At 40.9% G+C, this 20,382-nt stretch overlaps 1 protein-coding gene across 7 annotated transcripts in view; it reads left to right on the forward strand.

The window, feature by feature from the left end:
- Window positions 1-4,270: 4,270 nt before the first annotated feature.
- LOC129464103 (UDP-glucose:glycoprotein glucosyltransferase 2) overlaps window positions 4,271-20,382 on the forward strand; it is a 264,841-nt gene continuing 248,729 nt past the window's right edge. For 2 of the 7 annotated variants that reach the window (XM_055245062.2, XM_055245064.2), the window contains exon 1: window positions 4,281-4,615. In XM_055245062.2, coding sequence (XP_055101037.1) covers window positions 4,458-4,615 — 158 coding nt within the window. In that variant the 5' untranslated portion in view covers window positions 4,281-4,457. Of the gene's footprint in view, window positions 4,616-20,382 lie in introns of all 7 variants that reach the window. The other 5 variants (XM_055245067.2, XR_008651434.2, XM_055245066.2 and 2 more) reach the window with 5 other exon arrangements.

A 20,382-nucleotide genomic window follows, 5' to 3' on the forward strand; every position in this document is an offset into this window, starting at 1 on the left:
TATTAAACACACACACACACACACACACACACACACACACACACACACAGAGAGAGAGAGAGAGAAAATAAGTTTTGGGGAGGATATGAAAAAACTAGAACACTTGTGCCCTGTTGGTAGGAATGTAAACTGCAGAAAACAGTATGGTGGCTCCTCAAAAAATTAAAAATAGATAGAATTACCATGTGATCCAGTAATTCTATGTCTAGGTAGATTATCCAAAAGAATTGAAAGTGAGGTCCCCAGGAGGTATTTGTACACCTATGTTCATAGCAATATTATTTACAATAGCTAAAATGTGGAAGCAACCCAAGTGTCCATGGATGGATGAATGGATAAGCAATATGTTGTATATACAGAGAGTGGAATATTATTCAGCCTTAAAAGGGAAGGAAATTATCACACATGGTACAAACACGGACACACCTTAAGGACATAATGCCAAGTGAAATAAAATGGCCATAAAAGGACAAATACTGTATGATTCTCCTTATATGAGTATCTAGAGTAGTCAAATTCATAAAAATGGAAAGTAGAATGGTGGTTGCCAGGGGCTGGAGAGAGAATGGAGCATTTTTGTTTAGTGGGTGCAGAGTTTCAGTTTTGCAAAATGAAAAAGTTCTGGAGACTGGTTGCACAACAATGTGAATATACTTAACACTATTGAGCTGTACACTTAAAAATGGTTAAAATGGTAAATTTTATGTGTATTTTTCCACCATTAAAAATACTTCGATTTAACCATATAAATATAGATGGTTGTTGTTAAATAGCAAAGCTCAAGTTCTTACATCATCCAAAATGATTAATTTAAAAATTATATATTTCACATCCTTTATTTGCTATTTGAAAGCCACTGCAGTAAAAAGCTCCACTAAAAAAATTCATCAAACATACTAGGATTAGACATTTGTGAGGCATTTATTATCTATCTTAAATAAAATATGCAAACCTGTAAATATCAAACTTGCAGACCCTTAAATTTTAAAAAAAGCTATAAAGAGTTAAGCTTAAAACTAAACACAAAAAACCTAAACCACACTCATTTGGTTATGACTTTGGTATAATCTTGTCTAGGGAATAGTGATATAACAAATTACATGAGTCTCTAAATTTTTCCCAACTGGAATGAGTAGAAAACTTTTGTGTATTTAAGATATTTAAATAATATCCAGGCACGGTGGCTCATGTCTGTCATCCTAGCAGTTTGAAAGGCAGGGATGCACAGATCTCTTGAGCCCAGGAGTTCAAGACCAACCTGGGCAACATGGTGAAACTCCACGTCTACAGAAAATACAAAAAATTAGCCAGGCGTGGTGGCATGTGCCTGTGGTCCCGGCTACTCAAGAGAACCACCGCACTCCACCCTAGACAACAGAGACTCTATATCAAAAAAGAAAAAAAAAAGAAAAAGATCTTTAATTTATTTATTTTTGAAATGGAATCCCGTCTGTTGCCCAGGCTGGAGTGCAGTGGTGCAATCTCGGCTCACTGCAACCTCCGCATCCTGGGCTCAAGTGATTCTCCTGCCTCAGCCTCCCGAGTAGCTGGGACTACAGGCACCTGTCATCACACCTGGCTAATTTTCGTATTTTTAGTAGACAGGTTTCACCATGTTGGCCAGGCTGGTCTCAAACTCCTGACCACACGCAATCCACCTGCCTCGGCCTCCCAAAGTGCTGGGATTACAAGCATGAGCCACCACGCCAGGACAAAAGATCTTTTAATAATAAAATGAGAATAGGAGAATAGGGTCTTTCTTATAAGGGAAATCTGGAAAACCTACAGAATAATACTTTTAAAAGTGATTTCACCCACTGGATTTTATGTAGGCTTAGAAAATTAAAATTTTATTATATAACGCAATAATTTGGCAGTAACTTTATACTCATGTCATGCCATTATTATCATTAAATATATATCATTAAATTCAAGATGATTTATTCTGTTAAACACAATATTCTTATTATAAAGCACTCATTAATCACTTCTTCCACATATGATAGAAACGGCTACCTTCATCAATTTTCATTCCTTTTATCCTGCAGTGAATAACTTTTGTATTGTATTTTGCTAAAAAGACTTAGGTAGAGTTAGGTCCCTAGTTCAAAGCCAATCTGTGCCAAAGGGTTATTGATAGTGGATTTTAAAATACTTTGCTACTCCACTGACTTGAGTGGACTTTGCTAATTTACTCAATTTTTGCATTTTAGTTTTTTTTATCTGCACATAGGAATCACATATAGAAGGAACCTTAAATATCACATTGTCTTATCCTTTTGCTGTATAGATGGGGAAACAAGCTTGGGGATCATCATTCTGTGGAATGTTCCAAATTAAAATTTCTAGGAGAACACCATGTAAGATAAAATGTATAACAAATATATACATAGATGGCCTGGATTAGATTAATTTTATTCTCTTTAAAAGAGAAATGAGCATTCTCACTATTCTGAACTCACATATACTGAAATTTTACTAATATGCATTTTATTAGTGTCCTTTAATAGTCTGTTTAATGTGCCTTTTATATGGCCAATTATTTCTTAAAGATTTGCAGCCCATTGGATATGCTGACATTTAAGACATTCACTGTCAATATTTTATTTCCTTAATCCCACAATCTCAATAAAAATTTCGGTCTAAATATGAGTGGAAATGGGGAGTTAATTAAAGCAAATAATTGTGAAAGATTCGTAATGTATTTTTCTCGTTTACACTATGGATAGAAATGAAGCGCATTTGCCTTAGCTTTCTATCTTCTTTCCATAAAGCAAGGGTTCTTCAATCTTCATGGAGCCCCCAAATAACATGTGAATGTGAACTATTGTGCTAGGTACTGCAAGGGATGCCAAAGATGAACAAGGCATGAGTTCTGGGGGAATATACCATCTCTCACAGGAGAAATAAGTAAGTACCGTACTCAAGTATTAAAGTGAGAACTTAAGTGCTATATGGCAGTTACAATAAAGAGGAAATTTAAAGTAAGGATAGATCATACCAAGTAGGATAAATCAGGAAATGAAGGCTAAACTTTGGAAGTGAGAAATTATTCTGGAAATTCGTAGAATTGCTTAGCGGAATAGGGTTTTCTAAGGAAGGGTACTGACTAAGCAAATGAAACGAAAACAGGGAATGACTATGTTTCCGCAACTTCAAGAGATCCAGCTTCCCTACAGAGCAAAGGAGTAACAGGAGAGAAAAATCCGTGCATCCCCTAAACTATTTTACCATATATTTTACTCTGACAAAACAGCTATCACTTATTAGCAATTTTTTTTTTTTTTTTTTTTTTTTTTTGATACAGGGTCTCCCGCTATCGCCCAGTTGGAGAGCAGTGGCGCAATCACCGCTCTCTGCAGCCTCGACCTCCTCGGCTTAAGCTATCTTCCCGCCTCGACGTTCCAAAGTGCCGGGACTACAGGCATGAGCCACCATGCTCAGGCTTACTGGCACTTTTCTGTGCACTTTTAAATGTAATCCTCTAAATCACTCTTCTCCACCTTTAATGTGCATAGGAATCACCTGTGGTTCCCGTTAAATTGGAGATCTTGATTCATTAGGTCTGGGGCGGGGCCTGAACTTCTGCATTTCCATTGAGCTCACAGCTGATGCCCACTCTGGACCACACCTTCCAGTGGAAAAGGCTCCAGCGTGATTTCTAGCCACTAGTATTATCTGCGAACTTGGGAGAAATAAAATGCAAGTTCTCGGCCCCCACAAGGGATCTACTGAATCCGAAACACTGTGGGGAGGCCCACCACTCTGCAGTGTTTTAACAAGCAAGTGGTTAAAGTTTGAGAGCCACCCGTAAGTCACGGGTTTCCTAACATGATTGGACACTGGAATCACCTGCGGATTTTAACTAATACTATTGATGCCGCATCTCACCCCCCTCCCGAGATTCTCAGGTACGGGGCGTGGCCTTGGCGGCGGCCTTCTAAAAGCTCTCCCGGGTGAGTCCAACCTGTAGTAACACTTGAGAACTGCGTGGGGTGGGGACTTCAACTTTTACAGGCCTTATTTTCCTCCTATGTAAAAGGTGGACAATATGCAAGTGATCCTGACTTTGCTTTCAGATTTTGGCCACTCCAGCCAGCCCTAGTTCGGTCTGGAGAGCCAGCTTCCCGCCCCGTGTCTCAAGGCCTCTGTCGGAGAACCCAAGGTCCGGGGAATGGACCCGCGGGAGCATCTGTGACGCCGCTCAGCAATCCGGCGCCGCCCCGGCGGCTGGGACGTGGCCCAGTGTCCGGCTGGCGAGGGCTCCCGAGGCCGCACCCACTAAACCGCTCCGGAGCGGGACACGCATGCGCCGGCCTGGACCCGGCACCCAGTAACGGACTCGAGCTCCCCGCACCGGAAGTGGGCAGCCGCGCGCCTGGAAGAGCCGGCCGAAGAGTGGCGGCCACAGACTGTGGGTACCGGGTCCGAGGGACTCGCGCGTTTCTCTCCGTGCCATGGCGCCAGCGAAAGCCACGAACGTGGTGCGGCTGCTACTAGGCTCCACGGCGCTGTGGCTTTCGCAGCTCGGCGCCGGGACGGTCGCCGCGTCCAAGTCGGTGACGGCCCACTTGGCCGCGAAGTGGCCAGAGACCCCGCTGCTGCTGGAGGCAAGGTGGGTGCGGGCCGGGCCCTCGTCCGGGCGGGTGTGGGCGCGCTGCCACCCTCAGCCGCTCTTTCTTCGTGCCGGCAGCGGGTGTCTGGCTCCCACCCGGCTTCTCCAGACGCCTTCGCTCTGGCCCTGAGCATCACCACCTCCTTCCTTCCCGACCTGGGGCGGCTTCTCGGTTCCCGTGCAGCACTCACTTGCAGTTCCTTTCCCCCTCAGTCTTACTTTACCTACAGTTTTTAAAGCTTCCCTGCTCTGCTTTAATATGTTGGGATGTGTTAGCATTTACGCGTGGCACTTAACGCAAGAGCTTGCACTAGGGTAGGCAGTTCTGTTCAGACAGTGCTTAAAGTACCTAGTTTCGTAATGATGACATCATACCATCAGCTCCTAGGCTTGCTATGGGGAGGGCAGCTTCCTGCAAGGTAATATTTTTCCTGAATCTCTTCCAGCGGAATTAGTTCATGACCTATCATTTACTCTGCAGAACAAAACTTGTAGCTATTGCATTTTGCCCCTTAGTATTCTAGTTGAGTAAAATTAGAAAGTTCTTTCTCTTAGCAAAAATGAAGATTTACACCAATGACTTAATGACTGTTCACCACAGCAACAGTGTGTGTCCCTAAAAAGAGACTCCATCACTCCACATAAGTTGCATGTATTTGATGCTAAAACAGTTAATTTTTTTTCATTTCTATAGTTTATTGGGTAACAAGTGGTGTTTGGTTATGTAAGTTCTTCAGTGGTGATTTCTGAGATTTTGGTACACCCATCACCCCATCAGTATATACACTGCACCCAATTTGTAGTCTTTTTTCCCTCACTCCCTTCCCAACCTTTCCCCCGAGTCCCCAAAGTCCATTGTGTCATTCTTATGCCTTTGCATCCTCATAGCTTAGTTCCCACATATCAGTGAGAACATACTATATTTGGTTTTCCATTCCTGACTTACTTCACTTAGAATAATAGTCTCTAATCTCATCCAGGTTGCTGTGAATGCCATTAATTGATTCCTTTTTATGGCTGAATAGTATTCTATCATATATATGCCACAGTTTATCCACTTGTTGATTGATGGGTGTTTGGATTGGTTCCACAGTTTTGCACTTGTGAATTGTGCTGCTATAAACATACATGTGCAACTATCTTTTTCATATGACTTCTTTTCCTCTGGGTAGATACCTAGTAGTGGAATTGCTGGATCAAATGGTAGACCTACTCTTAGTACTTTGAGGACTCCTCACACTGTTTTCCATAGTGGTTATACTAGTTTACATTCCCACCAGCAGTGTAAAAGTGTTCCCTGTTTGCTGCATCCATGCCAACATCGATTATTTATTTTTATTTTTTTTATTATGGCCATTCTTGCAGGAGTAAGGTGGTATCGCATTGTGGTTTTGATTTGTGTTTCCCTGATCATTAGTATGTTGAGCATTTTTTCATGTTAGCCATTTATATATCTTTTGAGAATTGTTTATTCATGTTCTTAGCCCACTTTTTGATGGGACTTTTTTTTTTTCCTGCTGATTTGAGTTCCTTGTAGATTCTGGATATTAATCCTCTGTCAGATGTATAGATTGTGAAGATTTTCTCCCATTTTGTGGGTTGTCTGTTTACTCTGCTGACTATTCCTCTTGCCGTGCAAAAGCTCTTTAGTTTAATTAAGTCCCAGCTATTTTTTTTTATTATTATACTTTAAGTTCTAGGGTACATGTACACAACGTGCAGGTACATAGATATACATGTGCCATGTTGGTGTGCTGCACCCATTAACTCATCATTTACATTAGGTGTATCTCCTAATGCTATTTCCCCCACCCCCAACCCCATGACAGGCCCTGGTGTGTGATGTTCCCCATTGTGTGTCCAAGTGTTCTCATTGTTCAGTTCCCACCTATGAGTGAGAACATGCGGTGTTTGGTTTTCTGTCCTTGCGATAGTTTGTGGAGAATGATGGTTTCCAGCTTCGTCCATGTCCCAACAAAGGACATGAACTCATCCTTTTTTATGGCTGCATAGTATTCCGTGGTGTATATGTGCCACATTTCTTAATCCAGTCTATCATTGATGGACATTTGGGTTGGTTCCAAGTCTTTGCTATTGTGAATAGTGCCACAATAAACATACATGTGCATGTGTCTTTATAGCAGCATGATTTATAATCCTTTGGGTATATACCCAGTAATGGGATGGCTGGGTCAAATGGTATTTCTAGTTCTAGATCCTTGAGGATCTAGTGTCTTCCACAATGGTTGAACTAGTTTACAGTCCCACCAACAGTGTCAAAGTGTCCCTATTTCTCCAAATGCTCTCCAGCACCTGTTGTTTCCTGACTTTTTAATGATGGCCATTCTAACTGGTGTGAGATGGTATCTCATTGTGGTTTTAATTTCCATTTCTCTGATGGCCAGTGATGATGAGAATTTTTTCATGTGTCTGTTGGTTGCATAAATGTCTTCTTTTGAGAAGTGTCTGTTCATATCCTTTGCCCACTTTTTGATGGGGTTGTTTGATTTTTTCTTGTAAATTTAAGTTCTTTGTAGATTCTGGATATTAGCCCTTTGTCAGATGGGTAGATTGCAAAAATTTTCTCCCATTCTGTAGGTTGCCTGTTCACTCTGATGGTAGTTTCTTTTGCTGTGGAGAAGCTCTTTAGTTTAATTAGATGCCATTTGTCAGTTTTGGCTTTTGTTGACATTGCTTTTGGTGATTTAGACATGAAGTCCTTGCCCATGCCTATGTCCTGAATGGTATTGCCTAGGTTTTCTTCTAGGGTTTTTATGGTTTTAGGTCTAACATTTAAGTCTAATCCATCTTGAATTAATTTTTGTATAAGGTGTAAGGAAGGGATCCAGTTTCAGCTTTCTACATATGGCTAGCCAGTTTTTCCAGCACCATTTATTAAATAGGGAATCCTTTCCCCATTTCTTGTTTTTGTCAGGTTTGTCAAAGATCAGATGGTTGTAGATGTGTGGTATTATTTCTGAGAGCTCTGTTCTGTTCCATTGGTTTATATCTCTATTTTGGTACCAGTACCATGCTGGTTTGGTTACTGTAGCCTTGTAGTATAGTTTGAAGTCAGGTAGCGTGACTGATGTCTGACTTCACGCTTTGTTCTTTTGGCTTAGGATTGTCTTGGCAATGCGGGCTCTTTTTTGGTTCCATATGAACTTTAAAGTAGTTTTTTCCAATTCTGTGAAGAAAGTCCTTGGTAGCTTGATGGGGATGGCATTGAATCTATAAATTACCTTGGGCAGTATGGCCGTTTTCACAATATTGGTTCTTCCTATCCATGAGCATGGAATGTTCTTCCATTTGTATCCTCTTTTATATCGTTTAGCAGTGGTTTGTAGTTCTCTTTGAAGAGGTCCTTCACATCCCTTGTAAGTTGGATTCCTAGGTATTTTATTCTCTTTGAAGCAATTGTAAATGGGAGTTCACTCATGATTTGGCTCTCTGTTTGTCTGTTATTGGTATAGAGGAATGCTTGTGATTTTTGCACATTGATTTTGTATCCTGAGACTTTGCTGAAGTTGCTTATCAGCTTAAGGAGATTTTGGGCTGAGATGATGGGGTTTTCTAAATATACAATCATGTCATCTGTAAACAGGGACAATTTGACTTCCTCTTTTCCTAATTGAATACCCTTTATTTCTTTCTCCTGCCTGATTGCCCTGGCCAGAACTTCCAACACTATGTTGAATAGGAGTGGTGAGAGAGGGCATCCTTGTCTTGTGCCAGTTTTCAAAGGGAATGCTTCCAGATTTTCCCCATTCAGTATGATATTGGCTGTGGGTTTGTCATAAATAGCTCTTATTATTTTGAGATACATCCCATCAATACCTAATTTGAGAGTTTTTAGCATGAAGGGCTGTTGAATTTTGTCAAAGGCCTTTTCTGCATCTATTGAGATAATCATGTGGTTTTTGTCTTTGGTTCTGTTTATATGATGGATTATGTTTATTGATTTGCATATGTTGAAACAGCCTTGCATTCCAGGGATGAAGCCCACTTGATCATGGTGCATAAGCTTTTTGAGGTGCTGCTGGATTCAGTTTGCCAGTCTTTTATTGAGGTTTTTGCATTGATGTTCATCAGGGATATTGGTCTAAAATTCCCTTTTTTTGTTGTGTCTCTGCCAGGCTTTGGTATCAGGATGAAGCTGGCCTCGTAAAATGAGTTAGGGAGGATTCCCTTTTTTTGTATTGATTGGAATAATTTCAGAAGGAATGGTACCAGCTCCTCTTTGTACCTTTGGTACAATTTGGCTGTGAATCCGTCTGGTCCTGGACTTTTTTTGGTTGGTAGGCTATTATTGCCTCAATTTCAGAGCCTGTTATTGGTATATTCAGGGATTCAAGTTCTTCCTGGTTTAGTCTTGGGCGGGTGTATGTGTACAGGAATTTATCCATTTCTTCTAGATTTTCTAGTTTATTTGCATAGAGGTGTTTATAGTATTCTCTGATTGGTTTGTATTTCTGTGGGATTGGTGGTGATATCCCTTTTATCATTTTTTATTGCATCTATTTGATTCTTCTGTCTTTTTTTCTTTATTAGTCTTGCTAGCGGTCTATCAGTTTTGTTGATCTTTTCAAAAAACCAGCTCCTGAATTCATTGATTTTTTTTTGAATGGTTTTTTGTGTCTCTATCTTCTTCAGTTCTGCTCTGATCTTAGTTATTTCTTGCCTTCTGCTAGCTTTTGAATGTGGTTGCTCCTGCTTCTGTAGTTCTTTTAATTGTGATGTTAGGGTGTCAATTTTAGATCTTTCCTGCTTTCTCTTGTGGGCATTTAGTGCTATAAATTTCCCTCTACACACTGCTTTAAATGTGTCCCAGAGATTCTGGTATGTTGTGTCTTTGTTCTTATTGGTTTCAAAGAACATCTTTATTTCTGCCTTCATTTCGTTATGTACCCAGTAGTCATTCAGGAGCAGGTTGTTCAGTTTTCATGTAGTTGATTGGTTTTGAGTGAGTTTCTTAATCTTGAGTTCTAGTTTGATTGCTGTGGTCTGAGAGACAGTTTGTTGTAATTTCTGTTCTTTTACATTTGCTGAGGAGTCCTTTACTTCCAACTATGTGGTCAATTTTGGAATAGTGCAATGTGGTGCTGAGAAGAATGTATATTCTGTTGATTTGGGGTGGAGAGTTCTGTAGATGTCTGTTAGGTCCACTTGGTGCAGAGCTGAGTTCAATTCCTGGGTATCCTTGTTAACTTTCTGTCTCGTTGATCTGTCTGCTGTTGACAGTGGGGTATTAAAGTCTCCCATTATTATTGTGTGGGAGTCTAAATCTCTTTGTAGGTCTCTAAGGACTTGCTTTACGAATCTAGGTGCTCCTGAATTGGGTGCATATGTATTTATGATAGTTAGCTCTTCTTGTTGAATTGATCCCTTTACCATTATGTAATGGCCTTCTTTGTCTCTTTTGATCTTTGTTGGTTTAAAGTCTGTTTTATCAGAGTCTAGGATTGCAACCCCTGCTTTTTTTTGTTTTCCATTTGCTTGGTAGATCTTCCTCCATCCCTTTATTTTGAGCTTATGTGTGTCTCTCACACATAGCAAGGAGCTCCGTTCCTTTGGAGGAGAAGAGGCGCTCTGATTTTTAGAATTTGCAGCTTTTCTGCTCTGGTTTCTCCCCATCTTTGTGGTTTTATCTACCTTTGGTCTTTGCTGATGGTGACGTACAGATGGGGTTATAGTGTGGCTGTCCTTTGTGTTTGTTAGTTTTCCTTCTAACAGTCAGGACCCTCAGCTGCAGGTGTGTTGGAGTTTGCTGGAGGTCCACTCCAGACCCTGGTTGCCTGGGTGTCTGCAGTGGAGGCTGCAGAACAGCAAATATTGCAGAACAGCAAATGTTGCTATCTTATTGTTCCTCTGGAAGCTTCGTCTCGGAGGGGCACCCGGCTGTATGAGGTGTCAGTCGGCCGCTACTGGGAAGTGCCTCCCCGTTAGGCTACTCGGGTGTCAGGGACCCACTTGAGGAGGCAGTCTGTCTGTTCTCAGATCTCAAACTCTGTGCTGGGAGAAGCACTACTCTCTTCAAAGCTGTCAGACAGGGACGTTTAAGTCTGCCGAAGTTTCTGCTGTGTTTTGTTCAGCTATGCCCTGCGCCCCAGAGGTGGAGTCTACAGAGGCAGGCAGGCCTCCTTGAGCTGCGGGTGGGCTCTACCCAGCTCAAGCTTCCTGACTGCTTTGTTTACCTACTCAAACCTCAGCAATGGCAGGCGCCCCTCCCCCAGCCTCACTGCTGCCTTGCAGTTTGATCTGAGACTGCTGTGCTAGCAATGAGGGAGGCTCCATGGGCGTGGGACTCTTCAAGCCAGGTGTGGGATATAATCTCCTGGTGTGCCATTTCCTAAGACCGTTGGAAAAGTGCAGTATTAGGGTAGGAGTGACCCAATTTTCCAGGTGCCATCTGTCATGGCTTCCCTTGGCTAGGAAAGGGAATTCCCCGACCCCTTGCGCTTCCTGGGTGAGGCGATGCCCTTGCCCTGCTTCGGCTCACGCTCTGTGGGCTGCACCCACTGCCCTGTACCCACTGTCCCACAAGTCCCAATGAGATGAACCTGGCATCTCAGTTGGAAATGCAGAAATCACCCTTCTTCTGCGTCGCTCATGCTAGGAGCTGTTCCTATTCAGCCATCTTGGAACTTCTCTCCTATTTATCTTTGTTTTTATTGCATTTGCTTTGGGGTTCTTGGTCATGAAATCCTTGCCTAAGCCAATGTCTAAAAGGGTTTTTCTGATGTAATTTTCTAGAATTTTTATAGTTTCAGGTCTTTCCTAAGTCCTTGATCCATCTTGAGTTGATTTTTGCATAATGCGAGAGATAAGAATCCAGTTTCATTCTTCTACATGTGGATTGCCAAGTATCCCAGCACCATTTTTTTGAATAGAGTGTCCTTTCCCCACTTTGTTTTTGTTTGCTTTCTTGAAGGTCAGTTGGCTGTAAGTATTTGGGTTTATTTCTGGATTCTCTATTACGTTCCATTGGTCTATGTGCCTGTTTTTACTCCAGTACCATGCTGTTTTGGAGACTATGGTTTTGTAGTATAGTTTAAAATCAGCTAATGAGATTCCTCCAGATTTGTTCTTTTTGCTTAATCTTGCTTTGGCTGTTTGGGCTCTTTTTTGGTTCCATGTGAGTTTTAGGATTTTTTTTCTAGTTTTGTGAAGAATGATGGTGGTATTTTAATGGGAATTGCATTGAATTTGTAGATTGCTTTTGGCAGTATGGTCATTTTCACAGTATTGATTCTACCCATCCATGAGCATGGGATATGGTTCCATTTGTTTGTGTTGTCTATGATTTCTTTCAGCAGTGTTTTGTAGTTTTCCTTGTAGAGGTCTTTCACCTCCTTTGTTAGGTATATTCCTAAGCATTTTATTTTTGTTGGAGCTATTGTAAAAGGGGTTGAGTTCTTGATTAGATTCTCAGTTTGGTTGCTGTTGGTATATAAGAGAGCTACTGATTTGTGTACATTAATTTTCTATCTGGAAACTTTGCTGAATTCTTTTATCAGTTCTTGGAGCTTTTTGGAGGAGTCTTTAGGGTTTTCTAGGTATATAATCGCATCATCAGTTAACAGCGACAGTTTGACTTCCTCTTTACTGATTTGGATGCCCTTTATTTCTTTCTCTTGTCTGATTGTTCTGACTAGGACTTCCATTACTGTGTTGAATAGAAGTGGTGAGAGTGGGCATCCTTGTGTTGTTCCAGTTCTCAGAGGGAATGCTTTAAACTTTTCCCCATTTAGTATTATGTTGGCTGTGGGTTTGTCATAGATGGCTTTTATTACATTGAGGTATGTCCCTTGTATGCCGATTTTCTTGAGCGTTTTAATCATAAAGCGGTGCTGGATTTTGTCGAATGCTTTTTCTGCGTCTATTGAGATGATCATGTAATTTTTGTTTTTCTGTTTATCTGGTGTATCACATTTATTGACTTGCCTATATTAAACCATCCCTGTTATGAAACCCACTTCATAATGGTGGATTATCTTTTTGATACGTTGTTGGATTCGGTTAGCTAGTATATTGTTAAGGATTTTTGCATCTATGTTCATCAGGGATATTGATCTGTAGTTTCCTTTTTTGGTTATGTTTTTCTCCTGGTTTTGGTATTAGGGTGATACTGGCTTCATAGAATGATTTCAGGAGGATTCCCACTTTCTCTCTCTTGTGGAATAGGGTCAATAGGATTTGTAAGAATTCTTTGAATGTCTGGTAGAATTTGGCTGTGAATATGTCTGGTCCTGGACTTTTTTATGTTGATAATTTTTTATTACAATTTTAATCTCGCTGCTTGTTATTGATCTCTTCGGGGTATCTAATTCTTCCTGATTTAAGCTAGGAGGGTTGTATCTTTCCAGGAATTTATCCATCTCTCTAGGTTTTCTAGTTTTTGCACATAAAGTTGTTCATGGTAGCCTTGAATGATCTTTTGCATTTCTGTGGTGTCAGTTGTAATAGCTCCCATTTCATTTCTAATTGAGCTTATTTGGGTTTTCTCTTTTTTCTTCTTGGTTAATCTTGCTAATGGTCTATTAATGTTATTTATCTTTTCAAAGAACCAGCTTTTTGTTTCATTTATCTTTTGTATTTTTTGTTGGTTTCAATTTCATTTAGTTCTGCTCTAATCTTGATTATTTCACTTCTTCTGCTGGGATTGGGTTTGGTTTGTTCTGTTTCTTTAGTTCCTTGAGGTGTAACCTTAGATTGTCTGTACACCTTCAGACTTTCTGATGTAGGCATTTGGGGCTATGAACTTTCCTCTTAGCAGAACCTTTGCTGTATCCCAGAGGTTTTGATAGGTTGTGTCACTGTTGTTGTTCAGTTTGAAAACATTTTTAATTTCCATCTTGATGTCATTGTTGACTTATTCAGGAGAAGGTTATTTAATTTCCATGTATTTGCATGGTTTTAAAGGTTCCTTTTGGGGTTGATTTTCAGTTTTATTCCACTGTGGTCTGAGAGAGTGTTTGATATAATGTAAGTTTTCTTAAATTTATTGAGGTTTGATTTGTGGCCTATCAGTGTTCTACCTTGGAAAAAGTTTCATGCACTGATGATGATTAGAATGTATATTCTGTGGTTGTTGGGTAGAATGTTCTGTAAATATCTGTTAAGTCCATTTTTTCCAGGGTATAGTTTCAATCCATTGTTTCTTTGTTGACTGTCTGTCTTGATGACCTGTCTAGTGCTATCAGTGGAGTATTGAAGTCCCCTACTATTATTTTGTTACTGTGTATCTCATTTCTTAAGTCTAGTAGTAATTTATAAATTTGGGAGCTCCATTGTTGCATATATATTTCAGATTGTAATATTTCCCTGTTGGACAAGGCCTTTTATCATTATATAATGTCCCTCTTTGTCTTTTTTTAACTGCTGTTGCTTTAATGTTCGTTTTATCTCATATACGAATAGCTACTCTTGTTCGCTTTTGGTGTCCATTTGCATGGAATATCTTTTTCTACCCCTTTACCTTAGGTTTATGTGAGTCCTTAGGTGATAGGTAAGTCTCTTGAAGACAGCAGATAGTTGGTTGTTGAATTCTTATCCATTCTGCAATTCTGTATCTTTTAAGTGGAGCATCTAGGCCCTTTACATTCAGTGTTAGTACTGAGATGTGAGGTACCATTCTATTCATTGTGCTATTTGTTGCCTGTATACCTTGTTTTTTTTATTGTATTTTTGTTTTATAGGTCCTGTGAGATTTATGTTTTAAAGAGGTTCTGTTTTGATTTATTCCCATGATTTGTTTCAAGATTTAGAGCTCCTTTTAGCAGTTCTTGTGGTGCTGGATTGGTAGTGGCAAATTCTGTCAGCATTTTTTTGTCTGGAAAAGACTGTATGTTTCCTTCATTTATGAAGATTAGTTTTGCTAGGTACGAAATTCTTTTTTTTTTTTTTTTTTTTTTTTTTTTGAGACAGAGTCTCGCTGTCGCCCAGGCTTGAGTGCAGTGGCGCGATCTCAGCTCACTGCAGGCTCCGCCCCCTGGGGTTCACGCCATTCTCCTGCCTCAGCCTCCTGAGTAGCTGGGACTATAGTTGCCCGCCACCTCGCCCGGCTAATTTTTTGTATTTTTAGTAGAGATGGGGTTTCACTGTGTTAGCCAGGATGGTCTCGATCTCCTGACCTCGTGATCCGCCCGCCTCGGCCTCCCAAAGTGCTGGGATTACAGGCGTGAGCCACCGTGCCTGGCCACTAGGTACGAAATTCTTGACTGATAATTGTTTTGTTTAAGAGGCAGAAGATAGGGCCCCAATCCCTTCTAGCTTGTAGGGTTTCTGCTGAGAAATCTGCTGTTAATCTGATAGGTTTTCCTTTATAGATTAGTTACCTGGTGTTTTTGCCTCACAGCTTTTAAGATTCTTTCCTTTTTCTTAACTTTGGATAACCTGATGACTATGTGCCTAGGCAATGATCTTTTTGTGTTGAATTTCCCAGGTGTTCTTTGAGCTTCTTGTATTTGGATGTCTAGGTCTCTAGAAAGGGTGGGGAAGTTTTCCTCAATTATTCCCCCAAATATGTTTTCCAAACTTTTAGATTTCTCTTCTTCCTCAGGAATACTGATTATTCTTAGGTTTGGTCATTTAACATAATCCAGATTTCTTGGAGGCTTTGTTCATGTTTTCTTATTCTTTTTTTCTTTGTCTTTGTTGTATTGGGTTAATTTGAAAACCTTGTCCTCAAGCTCTGAAGTTCTTTCTTCTGCTTATTCGATTCTATTGCTGAAACTCTATAGAGCATTTTACATTTCTATAAGTGTGTCCATTGTTTCCTGAAGTTTTGATTGTTCTTATTTATGCTATTTCACTGAAGTTTTCTCCCCTCATTTCTTGTATCTTTTTTTTTATTTCCTTAAATTGGACTTTGCCTTTCTCTGGTGCCTCCTTGATTAGCTTAATAACTGACTGTCTGAATTCTTTTCAGGTAAATCAGGCCTTTCATCTTAGTTTGGATCTATTGCTGGTGAGTGAGTGTAATTTTTTTGGGGGGTGTGAAAGAACCTTGTTTTGTCATAGTACTAGAGTTGGTTTTCTGGTTCCTTCTCATTTGGATAGGCTCTGTCAGAGGGAAGGTCTAGGGCTGAAGGCTGTTGTTCAGATTCTTTTGTCCCATGGGGTGTTCCCTTGATGTCGTACTCTCCTTTTCCTACAGATGTGGCTTCCTGAGAGCCGAGCTGTAGAGATTGTTCTCTCTCTTCTGGATCTAGCCACCTACTGGGTCTAACAGGCTCCAGGCTGGTACTAGGAATTGTTTGCACAGAGTCCTATGATCTGAACTGTCTATGGGTCTCTTAGCTGTGGATACCAGCACCTGCTCTGCTGGAGGTGGCAGGGGGGTGAAATGGACTCTCTGAGGGTCCTTACTTTTTGTTGTTTAATGCACTATTTTTGTGCTGGTTGGCATTCTGCAGGGAGGTGGCCCTTTCAAGAGAGCATCAGCTGTGGTAGTATGGGGAGGATCAGGCAGTGGGTGGGCCCTAGAACTCCCAAGAGTATATGCCCTTTGTCTTCAGCTACCGTGGTGAGTAGGGAAGGACCATCATATAGGGGCATGGCTAGGGCATGTCTGGGCTCAGACTGTCCTTGGGTGGGTCTTGTTGCGACTGCTGTGGGGGATGGGGGTGGGATTCCTAGGTCAATGGAATTATATTCCCAGGAGGATTATGGCTACCTCTGCTTTGTCATGCAGGTTATCAGGGAAGTGGGGGAAGGCCTACAGTCACAGGCCTCACCCAGCTCCCATGCAACCCAAAAGGCCAGTCTCACTCCCTCTGTGCCCCACCCAACAGCACTGAGTCTGTTTCCAGGCGGTGGGCGAGCAGGGCTGAGAACTTGCCCCAAGCTACCAGCCTCCCAGCTGCAAATGCAAATAGGGCTCTCATGCTTCCCCACCTGTGGAGTTTGCACACCAGATTCATGCCCTCTCCCAAGTTCTGGCCAGGAGATTTCTTGTTCGGTTGGAATTGTTACAAGGTTCAGCTGGAGGTTTCCTTCTCCCTGTGGCCTCTTCCCAGTACCTCTGGCAGCCCTACCGGAGGACCCCTGTGAGGCAAGGCAGAAATAGCTTCCTAGGGGACCCAGAGAGCCCACAGGGCTTTTCTCACTGCTTCCTCTACCCTTGTATTTTGCTTGGCTCTCTAAATTGACTCAGCCCCAGGTAAGGTCAGAATCTTCTCCAGTGATATACACCCAGTGAGGGTGTGTTTTCAGGGGCAGACAATCCACCTTTCCCACTCTCACAGTTTGGGTACTCAGAGTATTTGGGGTATTTCCCAGGTCCTACAGGAGCAATCCACTTCCTTCAGAGGGTCTATGGGTTCTCTTGGCTTTTCTGATTTATTCCTGCAGCAGTTTTGGAGCAAAAGTTCAGAATGCAAGACTCCACCTGCTGCTCTGTCCATTTGAGTGGGAGGCTAAAACGATTTTTATTTAATACCTGATTCTAGCTTAATTTTGATCCCCTTCCTGTATCCTTTCCCCAGCATTTAACTGTTTGCTTAGATCTGATCTCACACTTAGCTCCAAATCAGTCTAAGTTTTTCCAGCCTTAGACTGCTTGTTACAGTATCTGGCTTTACATTTGCCTCAAGAGTCTTAGAGTTGGAACTGCTGTGTGATCCTCCTTAAGGTCCTTGACAGTCTAGCCCCAGTCTGATTTACAAACCTCATCACTTGTACAAATTGTCCCCAACTTATCATGGTTCAATTTAGGATTTTTTGACTTTACTATGGGTTTACCAGGGTATTAAATGCATTTTTTACTTACAGTATTTGCAACTTAATACTTAATAAACCCAACTTAATGGGTTTATTGGGAGGTAACCCCATCTAAGTCAAGGGGCATCTGTAGTAGGTTGAATGCTGGTCTTAAAAAGATATGTCCACATCCTAACTCCCAGAACCTGTGAATGTTACCTTATTTGGAAAAATGGCTTTGTTAATGTAAGTAAGGATCTTGAGATGAGATCATCTTGGATTATCTAGATGGGCCCCAAATCCAATGTCATTTTAAGAGACAGAAGCAGAGAAGACACAGGCAAAAAGGAGAAGGCCATGTGAAGTTAGAGATTGGAGTTAGGCAGCCTCAAGCCAAGGAACAGCTGAAGCCACCAGGATGGAACAGTCTCCCTTAGAGCCTTCAGAGGGAGCACAGCCCTGCCAACACCTTGATTTTGGACTTCTGGCCTCCAGAATTGTGAGAGAATAAGTTTCTGTTTTAAGTCACCAAATTTTTCATAATTTGTTAAACAGATCTACGAAACTAACACAGATTTTGGACCAAAAAGTTGGGTGCTGCTGTAACAAATACTTCAAAATGTAGAAGTAGCTGTGGAGTTGGGCAGAGGCTAGAATAATTTTGAGAAGTTTGGTATTAAAAGCCTAGACTGCCTTGAGGAGACTGCAGAAATCTGGACATTAAGGGTGATTCTGCTGAGGGCTTAGAAGAGATTAAAGGGCATAGTTGAAAAAACTTCTCTCATCATAGAGAATATTTATATCATCCTGAAGAGAATTCCAGTAGAAATATGAACATTGAAGTCTGTTCTGGCCATGGCTTGGGAGGAAATGAGAGACACTATATTGGAATCTAGAAGAAAGGTAACCCTTGTTATGTAGTGATACGATACTGGCTGACTTGTTTTCTACAGTTTGTGGAAAACATCTTGAAAGTGGTGAACTTGGATATGAGCTGAGAAGATTTCCAAGCAGTGTTTAAAGTGCTGCTTTGTTTCTCCTCGCTGCTTATATTAAAATGAGAGAAGAAAGAGATAAATTTAAAAAGGAACAGGTAAGGAAAAAGGAACCAACACTTGATGATTTTGGAGGTTCTCAGCCTATCCAGATTGTAAAGGGTGCTACAACTAGGAAACTCAGTGTTGGGAATGTGTGCTCTGGAGAGAAAGACAGGAACCTGGCAGGACAACCTTTTGCTGAACAGGTTAAGCATGTGATTCATGGGTCCCCTCAACCATCTCCCCAGAAGCTTGGTATAAAGAAGATGGGGATATCCAGGAAGGATCTGGGGAGGATCCGTGTAATGATGTGGCTCTTGGTGAAATATACAATAGTCTTACAAAGTTTTGTGGAATGTATTAGAAACACTATCAGCTTGGACCAAAAGAGACAGACAAGACAAAACGAAAGAAGGCTGTTGGACTTGCAAAATTCTGTAGGCAGGAAATGGACTAATAGAGCTACTTGGCTGTAAACACTGTGCTGCCCTTTCAAGAAAGAAAGAATAACTCTGCAGGCAGAACCATGGCAGGCAGCACAGAGGGTGAAGCATCAGGCCACAGAGAGTTATTCTCAGGCTTTGAAACATAATGGAAATTTGCCCTGCTGCATTTTGAACTTGCCTGTGACCAGTGACCCCTTTATTCCTTCTGTTTTTTTCCTTTGGGAATTAGAGTGTCCATCCTATGCCTGTCTCACCATTGCATTTTGGAAACATAACTTGTTTTCTAGTTTCACAGGTGGACAGGGGAGAATTTTACCCCAGGATGGATCATACCCAGAGTCTCACCCATACATGATTTAGATGATAATACTTGTAAATGAAGTTGATGATATTTACATGAGATTTTGGACTTAGAATTGATGCTGTAATTGGTTGAGTTTTTGGAGGTTGTTGGCAAGGGGAAATATATTTTATGTAGGGGAGGTGGATTTTGGGGGCTTTTGGGGGCTAGAGGGTGGCTTGAATGATGCCCCCAACAAAAAAAGGGCAGCTTTTAGAATCTTTTGCATTAACTCTGCTCAAACCTTGACTTCAGACTTTTGGTCTCCAGAACTATGAGAGAATAAATTTCTCTTGCTGAATAGGTTAGACCTGTGATTCATGAATCCACTCGACTATCTCAGCAGAAGCCCAGTATAAACATGGTGTTATCCAGGAAAGATGTGTAGAGGATCCTTGGGTAGTGGTGTGGTAGCCCTAGGATAGTAATATATCGTTCTGTTACAGTCTTCCTCATTGATACCTTACTTGTGGGCATACCGTATTATTCTATCTTGTCTGATACTTTCCCATGACAAAATTAATAACTTTCTATTATTCTCTCATAACATTTGGCCAGTATTTCTGTAATAATCCTTATTGTAAGGTATCATATATGCTAATCTCTGTTGTTAAAAGGTGAGCTTCAGAGACAAAACTGTTTTTTATTCATGTTTATTTTGCCAAGGCACAGTGCACAAAAGTTAGGTACTCAATAATGCTAATTCAACAAAAGGTACTTTTTATGGGGAAAGGTATACTTTAAGCCACCATCAGAATTACCTCTACAATATACCTTACTTCTGGAAACTAATTTGTCCTTGGAAAATCCAGAGAGGATGCTCAGTGTTACCTCATGTGCCTTATTGTTTTGTTGTGAACAAATCAAAATTCTAGGAGGTCCTTTATTATATAAACTAAAATCTTTCTATACCTTTTATCTACTGATCCTCTCTTTCAGAACCAAATCTGTTTCTGTGTGTGACACATTGTGTGAGAATAGCGGGCCAAAAGCCTGTAGTTTCTTCAACCACTGCACTTCAAAAAATTCATTTTATATAGTTCATTATTCTGCTTTCCTTCAATTTGTTTATGTTTCTCTTAAAGTTGTAGGAAAATCAAAGAGATTGAGAAGAGTAAGTGTGGAAGTAGAAGAATTGAAGAGCATTGAATAGGTTGAAGGGGCTGAGCAGATAGGAACTTAAGGAAAATAATGTGGGAGCAAGTAAGGGAAATTTCTAAGAATAATGCTTTAAATCCAAAA

Source organism: Symphalangus syndactylus, chromosome 15 (assembly GCF_028878055.3).
Source record: "Symphalangus syndactylus isolate Jambi chromosome 15, NHGRI_mSymSyn1-v2.1_pri, whole genome shotgun sequence".
Lineage (NCBI taxonomy): Eukaryota > Metazoa > Chordata > Mammalia > Primates > Hylobatidae > Symphalangus > Symphalangus syndactylus.